Source organism: Megalobrama amblycephala, linkage group LG24 (genome assembly GCF_018812025.1).
Source record: "Megalobrama amblycephala isolate DHTTF-2021 linkage group LG24, ASM1881202v1, whole genome shotgun sequence".
NCBI lineage: Eukaryota > Metazoa > Chordata > Actinopteri > Cypriniformes > Xenocyprididae > Megalobrama > Megalobrama amblycephala.
The window spans coordinates 29,584,986-29,597,671 of record NC_063067.1 but is presented as its reverse complement, the minus strand read 5'-3'; the positions used below and the strand labels follow the sequence as shown (position 1 = coordinate 29,597,671).

Here is a 12,686-nt window from a genome sequence, read left to right as displayed (position 1 = left end):
ATTAAATACTATGTTCAGTTGTATTTGTAAATTATCATGTATATTTATGTCAGTCACTAATTGATCATTGACATTTTGCTCCAAGCTGTTTGTAATAGAAATGCACTGAAAGTGGAGACCTTAAAGGATTAGTTCAATTTCAAATTTAAATTTCTTGATAATTTACTCACCCCCATGTCATCCAAGATGTTCATGTCTTTCTTTCATCAGTCGAAAAGAAATTAAGGTTTTTGAGGAAAACATTCCAGGATTTTTCTCCATAGTGGACGTCAATGGCCTCCAAACGGTTGAAGGTCAAAATTACAGTTTCAGTGCAGCTTCAAAGCGTTCTACACGATCCCAGACGAGGAATAAGGGTCTTATCTAGAGAAACGATCACTAATTTTCTTAAAAATAAATAAATAAATAAATTATATAAGTTTTAACAATAAATGCTCATCTTGAACTAGCTCTCTTCTTCTCTATTTGAATTCCGGCAGTGTAGACACTGCTAAGTGTATTACTGCCCTCCACAGGTCAAAGTTTGAACTAATTGTTATATCCATGCACTAGCATATTGTATATGACAATTTAGTTCAAAGTTTGACCTGAGGAGGGCATTAAACTAGTTCAAGATGAGCATTTATGGTTAAAACGTATAAAATTTTAAAACATTTTTAGAAAATGAGCGATGTTTTCTCTAGATAAGACCCTTATTTCTCATCTGGGATCGCTGTAAACTGTAATTTTGACCTTCAACCATTTGGGCTCCACTGAAGTCCACTATATGGAGAAATTATGAGTAAATTATATGAGTAAATTATCAGGAAACTTTAATTAGAAAGTGAACTAATCCTTTAAGACACACAAAGCCTAAATAGCCTGTCAGATTTACATAATGTTGAATACAAAATCTCAAAGCAATTGGTACCTGCAAATGACCTTTTCTCACAACTAATACTTTTCTGAGACATTTTGCTACTTTTCTGTGCATTTTTTTAATAAATTTTTTTCTTCAAAATATAAACCATTTGTTTGATATTTTATAAATCCAATGGAATTTGGCCACAGTACAGTAAAATTCTCAAGTGAGAATAAAAATAACGTCCTCTCTGAACAGCAAACCCTGGATGTTAATGCCATCACAGTCACACTGACAGTGATTTTGTGAGGTTTTCTGTAAAGTAGGATTGAGGTCAGCAGTCCCATCCATCAGTCTGGCTGGCACTGATGCGCGTCACCGCTGATGATTGACAGCATGACTCCACCCCTCCCACTCCGACTTCAGGAGAGAAAACCGTCTCACCATCCCGCATATATAGCCAGAAGATGTACAACATCACCGCCCATTTCAAAAGAACAACATGCTAGTCTTTTTTATTATTATTTTATCACCGTAAATGACAGAAAAACTATTTTTAAGTTGCCGTTCAAAATAGCGACTACAGCAGCACGACTCACTTCACAGGTGAGCTGCGCCTTCGCTCGCGGTTACCATGGAGCGACAGCGGTTCACTGAGCGCAGCTCGAGCGCTAATGTGGCCTTCACACTGACACTGGAGGAGCGAGCAGAGCTCCAGACTTCATCCGGAGTGAAGAAACACCACCATAAACACAGCCTCAAGCGCCGTTATGAAGTGCTGGAGACGCTGGGCAAGGGCACGTATGGCAAAGTCAAGCGCGCGGTGGCTAGACAGTGTGGAAAGACGGTGAGCGACATGAACGGGTTTTCCATCAGTTCTTGACAGTTTTTCTCGGTTCTTATAGTTTCGAATGAATTCACATGTCACAAAATGCTGATATGAATTGTATTTTTTGATGTCTGTATCGTAAGCAACGAATGGCGTTTTAGTTAGTTAACATTATTATTTTGTAAGGCCTGTATTTTTTTTTTTTTTTAGCATTGTTCTTCATAATCTATCTATCTATCTATCTATCTATCTATCTATCTATCTATCTATCTATCTATCTATCTATCTATCTATCTATCTATCTATCTATCTATCTAATTTTCCTCTTTAAACTTGTCTTTATTCTTCATCAGCAATGCAATTCAGGGTGGTAAATTGACAGCATTTTTAGATTATTTGAAATTTGCAGTGCATTAAAAAAATGGAAAATCAGGGTTTTTAAAAAAATATAGTTTCCATAACTAAAAATAATGGACATTGATCAAATCTTAAAGGATTAGTCCACTTTTAAATAAACTTTTCCTGATAATTTACTCACCCCCATGTCATCCAAGATGTTCATGTCTTTCTTTCGTCCGTCAAAAAAAAAAAAAATTAAGGTTTTTGATGAAAACATTCCAGGATTTTTCTCCATAGTGGACTTCAATGGTCTCCAAATGGTTGAAGGTCAAAATTACAGTTTCAGTGCAGCTTCAAAGAGCTTTAAACGATACCAGACGAGGAATAAGAGTCTTATCTAGTGAAACGATCGGTCATTTTCTAAAAAAATACAACTGTATATGCTTTATAAACACAAAATATCGCCTTGAACGTACTTCCCGTTTCTGCATTCTTCAAAAGCTTACGTGTATTTCCTACGCCTTTCCTGTTCTACTTACAGAACGAACGCGGCAGCAGTTTAGTTTTTTCCGTAAGTTGAATAGGGAAAGCGTAGGACATTCAGCGTAAGCTTTTTGAAGAATACAGAAAGCGGAAGTACGTTCAAGGCGATAATTTGTGTTCATAAAGCATATACATTTGCATTTTTTTCGAAAATGAGTGATCGTTTCGCTAGATAAGACCCTTATTCCTCGTCTGCACTGAAACTGTAATTTTGACCTTCAACCGTCTGGAGGCCATTGAAGTCCACTATAAGGAGAATAATCCTGATGACATGGGGGTGAGTAAATTATCAGGAAAAGTTTATTTAAAAGTGGACTAATCCTTTAAGGAGTTATAGAAATAGTATAATGCAGTGAGATAGGAATGGATAAGGAAGTTTAGGGGTTTGATTTTGCTTTGTTAGACATTGAAAACTAAAAATTATGGTAAAATATAGTTGCTTTAATAAATTCAGTTTTTAAGAAAGAAGTTGGGCTTGGTTCACTCATAGGTGCGTGATATTTTATACTTTAAATTTGATGAGAATTAAATCCAGCCATACTAAAATTATTTTGCTTTTGTGAAATTTGTGGTTTTGTGAATTTGTAAATAAGTTCAATGTTTCTCATTAAAGGGAGAGGAGAGAGGAGACCTCATCACTGTGATTTTCAGCCACAGTATTGATTGTTTTTAGTTTAAAAGTGAATCATTGTAATAATTGCCATTTTTAATAATATTAATAATAATGCTAAATATACTTATATATATATATATATATATATATATATATATATATATATATATATAATTTTTAGGAACACATTTCAAATTAAATGTGATTAAATAAATCAATTTTATTGATTTAATCAAAAATGTATAAAGACTTAATTTCTCTATTTTGAGAAGAATATCCAGCATGTTCTCTGACATCAGTTCTGACAGCGTGTCAGTCATTCAGCACGTCTTTACTTAGCAATTCACCTTAGTTAATTACTCTTGAATATTTTTTGGGTCATCCAATAGGTGCTTTGTGTGTGTGTGCGCATATCTACTGTATGTAGACCTCATGTTAGCACACTTAATTAAATACTTAACCACTCATTCATCGCTCAGTCTGTCATTTAACAAAAACAACAGATATTTCCCCCAGCCTGCTGTCTGCACTCTTTCACAGCCTGAAAACGTATGAAAACATTAATGGAAAAACTGAAGTAATCTCACTGTCCAATCAGATTAGAGCAGCAGCTGAGCCTCTCTCTCACTCTGTCACTCATCTGGACTCAGAGGTGAAGTATTCCGGAATCCAGGAGCCTTAGCATAGCTGGGATTCCTGCAGACAAACACTAACACCATTCAGAGGGAGCCGGGTGCTGTGTGCATGTGTGACAGGGGAGCGAGGCGTCTCTCCACATCTCCAGATTGGGGTCAGAGTTGCTTGGCAGCTTCCCAGATGGCACTGCCAGTGCCGCCATATAGACAGCAGGTTTTATGAGTTTTTTCAGTGATAAAATTTCCATATACATTGGGCCTTTAGCTTTACATTTCAATGTATGTTTACATCAGTAAATTCCATTTGCTGATGCTATTAGGAAAGAAATGATACCATTTACTTTTAAGCCACAGCATGATTTCAGTTAATGAATATTAGGAATTTTGGAATTGTAAAAATCTAATGGATTACAATGGAGCATTGTGTTAGCTGATCCAAAACTGCATGCTATGTAAGACTTACAGACCCCACATATACCAGAAACTAAACAACACCTTAACCCTCTGAGCCCCTTCATTTTTCAGTCACACTTGGTACCTTTGCCTTGAAATTTTTTTAAAACTTTTTTTTTTCCAGGAAAATCAATGTAATATGTTTTTGTTCAATAATATATTTTGATTATTATTTGGAATTTTGAAGGAATGTTATGATACTATGCAATATTTATATATTTTTTATGCTATATTTCAGAATAAAATAGAGTGAAGCCCTTTAACATGTCTGTATCATGTCCATGTTTTTGTGTTATCCATTACGATGAAGCAAAAAATAAAAATTCCATTAATTTCCTATGTCGGTCATTTTTGACCATGAAGGTACCAATTGTTACTTTAAATTTTTTTTCGACCCTTCAGCATATCCGAATCATGTCCATGATTGTTTAGCTAATGCGACAAAAGTCACCAAGTGTTATCCCATTCCGATAAAGTAAACATTTTTAAAAATTTAAAACGAAACATTTTTTGATCAGTTCTGACCGAAGAGGCCCAGAGTTAATGGTACAAAATTTAACTCGCAGCCAGCAGAGTTATATATAGGTCAGCAAAACATAATATTTGATCTGTAGCCTAAATTATATCCATATCAGTTGGAGACAGTAATTCTGATTAACTTGGTTGAGGGTGGTAGTGAAATGGCTTCTCAAACAAGAAAAAATGTAGGGCGGGACTTGAATTTGTCCATGGGGAATTGATTGGATGCTTGTGGTTCACTATTGGTGGATCTCATGTGAGTGACAGGTTGCCCCGTCCTCATGCTAGTAAACACATCATCAGAGAAGAGAAGAAATATCTGAGGGGGAAGTTATTTTGATCAAAAAAAGGATGTGCAAGGAAAAATCATTTATAATAAACTGCAATATTCCATTAAAAATAAGAACTGTCAGTTTTGATTTCATGCTGACTTTAAAAAATATATCAATAAAAGATAGTCATCGTTTGTGAGCCTTTTAATGAGACAGTCTTTGGTCAGTTAAACATTTTTACTTTAAGCCACACAAAAAATATCAATATGAATTGTAGTTGAGAAATTGCAAACAACGTCACAGTAGAGATGTATTCAAGTCTGTATTAATTGTATTTTCCATGTATTTTTGAATAACGTAATAAATGAGCATCACATTATTGACCCATATACTTACAGATATTTAGTTCAATGATGTGTTTGATTATAACGTGTCTGTTTGTGTGCTTCAGGTGGCTATTAAATCCATTAGAAAGGAGAGATTAAGGGATGACCTGGATAGGGCTCACATCCAGAGAGAAATTGAAATCACCGCCTCTCTTACGCACCCAAATATCATCCGTCTATATGAGGGTAAAACACGACAGTCTCATAATATGATTATGTTTGTCTCAGCCAAATGCTGAGATACTCTCTCTTTCCATTAAACCACCAAATGATTAATGAAATGTGTTTTATGTGTGGATTTGTTTTCAGTGTTTGAGAGCAGAGAGAGGATCGTGATGGTGATGGAGTATGCGAGTGGAGGAGAGCTTTATGAGTACATTCAACAGAAGCAGAGATTGACAGAAGAAGAGGCCAGACACTTCTTCAGGCAGATCACTTCTGCTGTGCATTACTGCCATAAAGTAAACACATTTCTGCTCGTAAAATCTCATGGCATTCATGATACATATGAGCAGTTTTTCTTGAATAGGCATTTCAATCATGACAACTCTTGGAATAGATTTAAACAGCGTTTTATCGATAAGAATGGAATGTATATAGGGCTTTGTCTTGGCGGACTAGATCTGCTGCTGCTGCTGGCATGAGTGAAAGCTACTGCACACAAATACAGGCACTAGGATATGAGCTGCTGCAAGGAAAGGTGGGAGAACCCCCTAGCAGATCTAGGCAGGTGGTGCTGGGGATGGAGGGCGGCTAGGAGAGTTGAACCAGTTCGGGTTACGTAGAAAGAACAAACATATCGATTGGCCATGCAGCCTCCGGAAAACAGTCGAATCTCAACATAACACCGACTGTTACGTAACAGTCGGGATCATTAATATGTACGACCCCAATATTTGCATATGCCAGCCCATGTTCAAGGCATTACACAAGGGCAGGCAGTATTAACATCTGGATCTGTCCACAACTGAATCATCAGACTAGGTAAACAAGCAAGGATAATAGCGAAAAATGGCAGATGGAGCGATAATAACTGACATGATCCATGATTACATGATATTTTTAGTGATATTTGTAAATTGTCTTTCTAAATGTTCCGTTAGCATGTTGCTAATGTACTGTTAAATGTGGTTAAAGTTACCATCGTTTATTACTGTATTCATGGAGCCGTCGCTATTTTCATTTTTAAACACTTGCAGTCTGTATAATTCATAAACACAACTTCATTCTTTATAAATCTCTCCAATAGTGTGTATTGTTAGCTTTAGCCACGGAGCGCTGTCAAACTCATTCAGAATCAAATGTAAACATCCAAATAAATACTATACTCACATGATCCGAAGCATGCATGAAGTATGCATGACGAACATCTTGTAAAGATCCATTTGAGGGTAATAGTAGCTGTGTGAACTTTGTTTATATAACTGCACTTATAGTCGAGAGCTCGGGAGGGCAGGGAGCGAGAGATTTAAAGGGGCCGCAGCCTGAATCGGTGCATAGTTAATGATGCCCCAAAATAGGCAGTTAAAAAAATGAATAAAAAAAAATCTATGGGGTATTTTGAGCTGAAACTTCACAGACACATTCAGGGGACACCTTAGACTTATATTACATCTTTTGAAAAGACGTTCTACGGCACCTTTAATGCATTCTTGCCGTTCATTTACATGTTTAGTCTATAGGTGTACATGTTTGAGTGTGTATGTGCACAGGAGATTTTTTATTTTTTTTTAAAAAGTGATATTTGCCAAATTACTTGTCTGGTCCGCATAATACAAAAAAATTAGTTGTGTCCACGGATCTATGCGAACTGGAGTAATTTGATAACGTTTTATCTATACATAGGGAAAGGAAAGGGAAGGATAGTTTAGTTGACACTTCAGGGCTGCGTTTTCATCGTGTCTACATGCAGGTCCTTCATCTCATCTGGATACGGCCTGGATCTGGCAGGCTGCGGCAAACCTCGGGATAAACAGAGAGAGACTAATATTAGCGTAGATGCCATTCTTCTTATGATGTAGCGAGTACATCAGGTGTTATGGGAAGTGTTCCCGGTTCCAGCTGACCTAATTTATGCAGTCTAACAATTTACATGATTTGAATTATAGAAGTAGATAATGGTTTATGTGTAGGCAAGTTTAAACAGATGTGTTTTTAGTTTAGATTTAAACTGACAGTGTGTCTGCTTCCCGAACAGCGATAGGTAGACTGTTCCAAAGTTTAGGTGCTAAATAGGAAAAGGATCTGCTGCCTGCAGTTGATATAACCTAAATACAACCTAAAAAACTTAGTAATATTACAAAACTGAATAACTCTCCAAATACAGCAAACCGACTTTGTATAAAAATTCAGTATTTATATATTTATATCTATAGTATATGAATATTGTTGATATGTAGTATTGTATGTTTGTATTTATATTTAGTAAATATTTATATCTCAATGCAACCAGTACATTAAAATCAGCCTTGAAATCAGTAGTAAGGACTGCACTTTTGACACACATTACATTACATTTGACAAAAAAAAAAAAAAAGTGTAAATATTATATTTTTACTTTTATTTAAAAAAAAAAAAAAAAAGTATGAAATCTCTTGTTATCCCTCAGAATGGTGTGGTTCATCGTGACCTTAAACTGGAAAATATACTTCTGGACAAGGACTTAAATGTGAAGGTAAACAATTTAAACCCAAACTATTTACTAAAGAACTGACATTATGTTTCATGCATTTTCATTTTTCATTCAAGTTGCCAATCACATTACAGAAACTAATCGATCCTTTGAGACAAGCCATTCAGACTTACTGCACATAGGCCCAATTTCACAGACAGGGCTCAGGATTAGGCCTTACTTCAATTAGGATATTTAAGTAGCTTTTATAAATGTTCACTAGAAAAAAACATTACTGGTGTGCAAAACAGCTTAAACATGCATTTTAGTCTAGGACTAGCTTAAGCCTTGTCTGTGAAACTGGAATTTTTAAAATCATAAATACTGTGGACAAAATAACAGAAACACTATATGAAATGAAGACCCTCAAATAGTATGATCAGATAGGATCACCCTGAATGAGCTTCATTTTCTTCCTGGAATCTGTCAAACATGCCCTGAAATTTGTTTTATGGGACTTTTTGGACTTTTTTCAGAGGGATAATGAAGTATTAATCGACTTCTCATTTTGAACCCCAAACATCCCCATGAAGTTTTTAAGGATGTGCAGATCTGGTGGCCATGGAATGCATTTAACTTCCTGGTGTTTATGAAATCACTCTGCAATTACTTCAGCACTGTGTATAGGAGCATCATCATCCTGGAATATGGGAACATTATAAGGCAACAATGTTCGCATTATTTTGCACAATAGAACAGCTTCATTCCTTGGTCATTACAAACCGTATAGAGCAATCACTGGATCAGATGACTCTTGCTAAATAGCTGCTTATACCTCACCATGCTTCATACATAGTTGGTAACAGACAGGTTTGAAGGCATCCTTTGTCTCCATATGTTAACTGGATGTAGGAAATATGATGAAAGATGACTTTTATTATTCATTATATAGTTGTCATGAAGAGTTTTTGAGAGTAACATATGTTTCATTTCATATGTAAGCACAATTTATATTTGTCTATCTAATTTCAATCAATTTAGCATAACCCTTTATATCAAGCGTTTTTAAGTGTTTGACAGCCAGTGTAATATAATTCATCTCTGTAGCTGCATTTATAATTGGTCTTCTGCTATTTTTATCCACCCTGTATGAATCAGAAATAGATTCTATTAAATAAATAGAAGTAGGTCACCCATTTTAATACAGAATTGATTCATCTATAATTGCTCTGTTTGTTGTAGTTAGCTGACTTTGGCTTGTCCAACCGCTACATGAGAGGCCGATGTCTGGACACTTTCTGCGGGAGCCCCCTATATGCTTCACCAGAGATTGTCAACGGACTTCCATACCACGGCCCTGAGGTGTCGATCAGTCTCACCAGTTTTTCTGATTGCTCACCCTTGTGAAAGGAAGTTCACTTTAGCATACTTTTAAAAAGAGGACTCGTTACAGAAATAATATTCTCAAAGAATATACTCAAGTGCAAACTGAATGTAATGTTTTCAGACCCTAAATTGCATGTTATTGACAGTTAAATGAAAATGTTTTATAGTTTAAATAAGAGTGCTTTTTTGACCCACTTAAGTAGTACATCTTTATATGTAATTTTATAATTACTTCTATTGTCTATGAATTATAGTTAAAGTGCACTGCCGAATGTACTGACAAGCATTTATGGTAAACTACAATATACTTACATGTATATTATGTCAATAACATAATTTCTGTTGAAATATATGTCATGTATTTATTAGGGGTTCAAGCACATAGCACTGAAACCCTATTGTAATTGTTAAAATTTTTAAGGATCAGCATTCTCCCTTAAAAGTGATCAGGCTGACCAAACCGTAAGTAGTAGAGACTTGAAACTTTGAGAGCTGGTAGTACTCAAACCAGCTATAACGTCACCAAGGCTCGCCCCGATCGGCCTGACGGGGACGCTACAATGGTGAAAAGTACTCCTAAACCATTAGGCATAGGCACAAATGTCTTATATCATTCAAATCCTTGGCACAAGATGGATAAGATGCATCGAATTCAATTGTTGAAATTTTTGGGTATTTTGGATTTTTTGAAAAGCCTACTTTTGCAAACTAGTCCTAGGTTTTTCAACCGATCTGAACCAAACCAGTGCAGCAAGATTCTTTGGAGTCTGATTTTCAATCAGTTGAAATTTCGTTTCACAGTCCCTAAGGGCCTCCAAAACGTTCGAAGTGGGTGGAGCCACTTTTATTAAAATGGCTATAACTCGTAAACGGAATGAGATATTTTCACCAAACACGGCACACATATGTAAGAGATAATTCTGTGATCACGTGAAAAAGGACGGAGCAAAAAAGGAAAAAAAACAAAAAAAAAAACATGAAAATGGCTATAACTACTTCACTGTTAGTCAGATTGACTTGAAAATTGACATGCAGTGTATTTGTCCAAGGTGCCATAATTGTCTATGACATATCTCAAAAAGCATGATTGCCATCGGCCAAAGAAGTTTGAGCAACTATAAGACAAGATTAACAAAACTCGCTGGGCCTGTTTGACTTACAGCCCTAGAGGGTCTTTAAAAAACATATTTCCTATATGGTAAATTGCCTGTATTGGCTGTAAATGGTCTTTTCCATCCATGATGTAAATGGTTGCAGGCTTGCTAATTAAAACATCTTTTTATGCATCTGCTTAAAGGCCTTAAAGCACTTGAACCCCGATAATTGCTGGTCGCAGCTATATATTTGTAATTATACTTTACATGGTCTTTAATTAGTTAGTAAACACCTCAAAATAAGTATACTTCTTTAATACACAACAAAAGATTATTAAAACAATGATCAAAATGTACTTTAATGTAAAACTTTTAATTTGACATTAATGCACTTTTTAAAAGTCTACTTAAGTGTGTAAAGAAACAGTCATGTAAGTGTACTCTCCTCACTTAAGTGACCTTTCATTTCAGTAATATTATACTGTATTATCTGCAAGTACAGTTTTCAAATATATAATATTTGAAGTACACTACAAGTGCACATTCAGTACTATTAAGTGCACTTCTTTTTCACAAGGACATTTAATACTTTAAATTCCACAGTTTGTATAGTAAACATGTCATAGACTATTCTGCATGACATATTCTTTTTTATGTCCCAGGTGGACTGTTGGTCTCTTGGTGTGCTGCTATATGCTCTGGTTTATGGCTCCATGCCTTTTGATGGCACAAGTTACAGCATCCTTAAAGAGCAGATCCGCCAGGGACGATACAAGACCCCTGATATCTCATCAGGTGAGATTTATACACATCCACATATCTGCCCACCATCATGAGTGGGGAATTTACCATGACTCTTTCAATTCTTCTTATAGGGGCCTATTCATTGATTGGATGGATGCTCAGAGTAGAAGTAGAGGACAGAGCCACTGTGGAAGACATCGCTAACCATTGGTGGCTAAACCTAAACTGTCCCAACTTCTCAGATTCTTCATTCTCAGGAGTTACAGAGAGTAAACCACGTGCCTCTACCCTACCGAGAAAGAAACATAAGGAAAGAACTTTCAGCTCAAACAGCAGCTCTATTCTGCTGTCACCTCTTGAACCTTCTTCCCACAACCAGTCCATGAAACTGCCAAAGAAGGGCATCTTGAAGAAGCTCTACAATCAGGTTGAATACACATGTCTCTCTGAGCACACAGACAGGTCTGGGTCTGCTGGAGACAGTAAGGCAGACCCTAGCGAAGATGTGGAAAGAATTGCGACAGATATCGGGAGGAAGAGGAAGGGCATTCTTAAGTGTAACGGAAAGTTCTCTGGTGTTTCTCCAATCACATCGGCTCCTACGTGGTCGCACAGTTTCAGCAAAACTAGCCAAGAGGGTGATGGAGGTGGACAGCAGGAGATGGAGTTTGAGATCAAGATCTCTCTTTGGAAAACACACAAGTCTACAGGCCTACAGTTTCCCCAGAACAGATATTTTGATCATGCTCACTGACTATAAATGCACTGAATTTGATATAGGCAACAGTTTACAATAAGGTTCAATTAAGTATCACTAACAGTGAACAGTCTTATTATTAATATAGGTCAATGCTAATTTATAAATATGCTATTGTTCATTGTAATTCATCTTTGTTAATAACATTTAAATATTGTTAATGAATTAAACCTAGTCTTGCCATACATATTACCATTCAAATGTTTTTTGTTTTTTTTACCATTTCCATCTGGTATCAAGATGCGTTTTGGTCGATCAGATCACAAGTAGATGAGGGAAACATACTCGTTTACACCTGGTGTTTTAATCTGTCTCATTTTGTCCACTTTCAACCACTTTTGTCCTTATTTCTTTGAGAGGAGGGTCTATGGGCGCATAAATGTATGGTTTTTCATATCTTACGATTTAATGAACAAAATAAGCTCACGTATTTTACATATAAACGCATGGAAAAACATACAAATAGCATCCAGCTTTTGTTTCTGCTCTGATAGACGCAAGACCACATCGAACACTACGAGTGCATGTTAGAAATGATGTTTCATTGACAAAATTCCATGCTACATAGGCATATCATTTTCTATCTGACTTATTTGTAAGTGTGAACTTTTGAAATCAGGAATGGTGAGAGAACATTGTGCTTGGTACATTTTTCATCTTCAAA

General features: G+C 36.0%; 1 protein-coding gene across 1 annotated transcript; it reads left to right on the top strand.

The window, feature by feature from the left end:
• Positions 1-1,253: 1,253 nt before the first annotated feature.
• On the top strand, positions 1,254-12,260 carry LOC125260199 (NUAK family SNF1-like kinase 1). Its single transcript, XM_048178433.1, has 7 exons — positions 1,254-1,688; positions 5,496-5,616; positions 5,740-5,891; positions 8,039-8,104; positions 9,284-9,403; positions 11,184-11,316; positions 11,397-12,260. The coding sequence occupies exons 1-7, from the start codon at positions 1,476-1,478 to the stop codon at positions 12,017-12,019; spliced, it is 1,428 nt and encodes a 475-aa protein (XP_048034390.1). The 5' UTR covers positions 1,254-1,475; the 3' UTR covers positions 12,020-12,260.
• The last annotated feature ends 426 nt before the right edge of the window (positions 12,261-12,686 follow it).

What these genes read in the sequence shown, in the direction of transcription:
- LOC125260199 (XM_048178433.1), top strand. Translation starts at nt 1,476, where the DNA reads ATGGAGCGACAGCGGTTCACTGAGCGCAGCTCGAGCGCTAATGTGGCC. An exon ending in TATCATCCGTCTATATGAGG is followed by an intron (nt 5,617 to 5,739) that starts GTAAAACACGAC and finishes ATTTGTTTTCAG; the next exon opens with TGTTTGAGAGCAGAGAGAGG. An exon ending in CTGTGCATTACTGCCATAAA is followed by an intron (nt 5,892 to 8,038) that starts GTAAACACATTT and finishes GTTATCCCTCAG; the next exon opens with AATGGTGTGGTTCATCGTGA.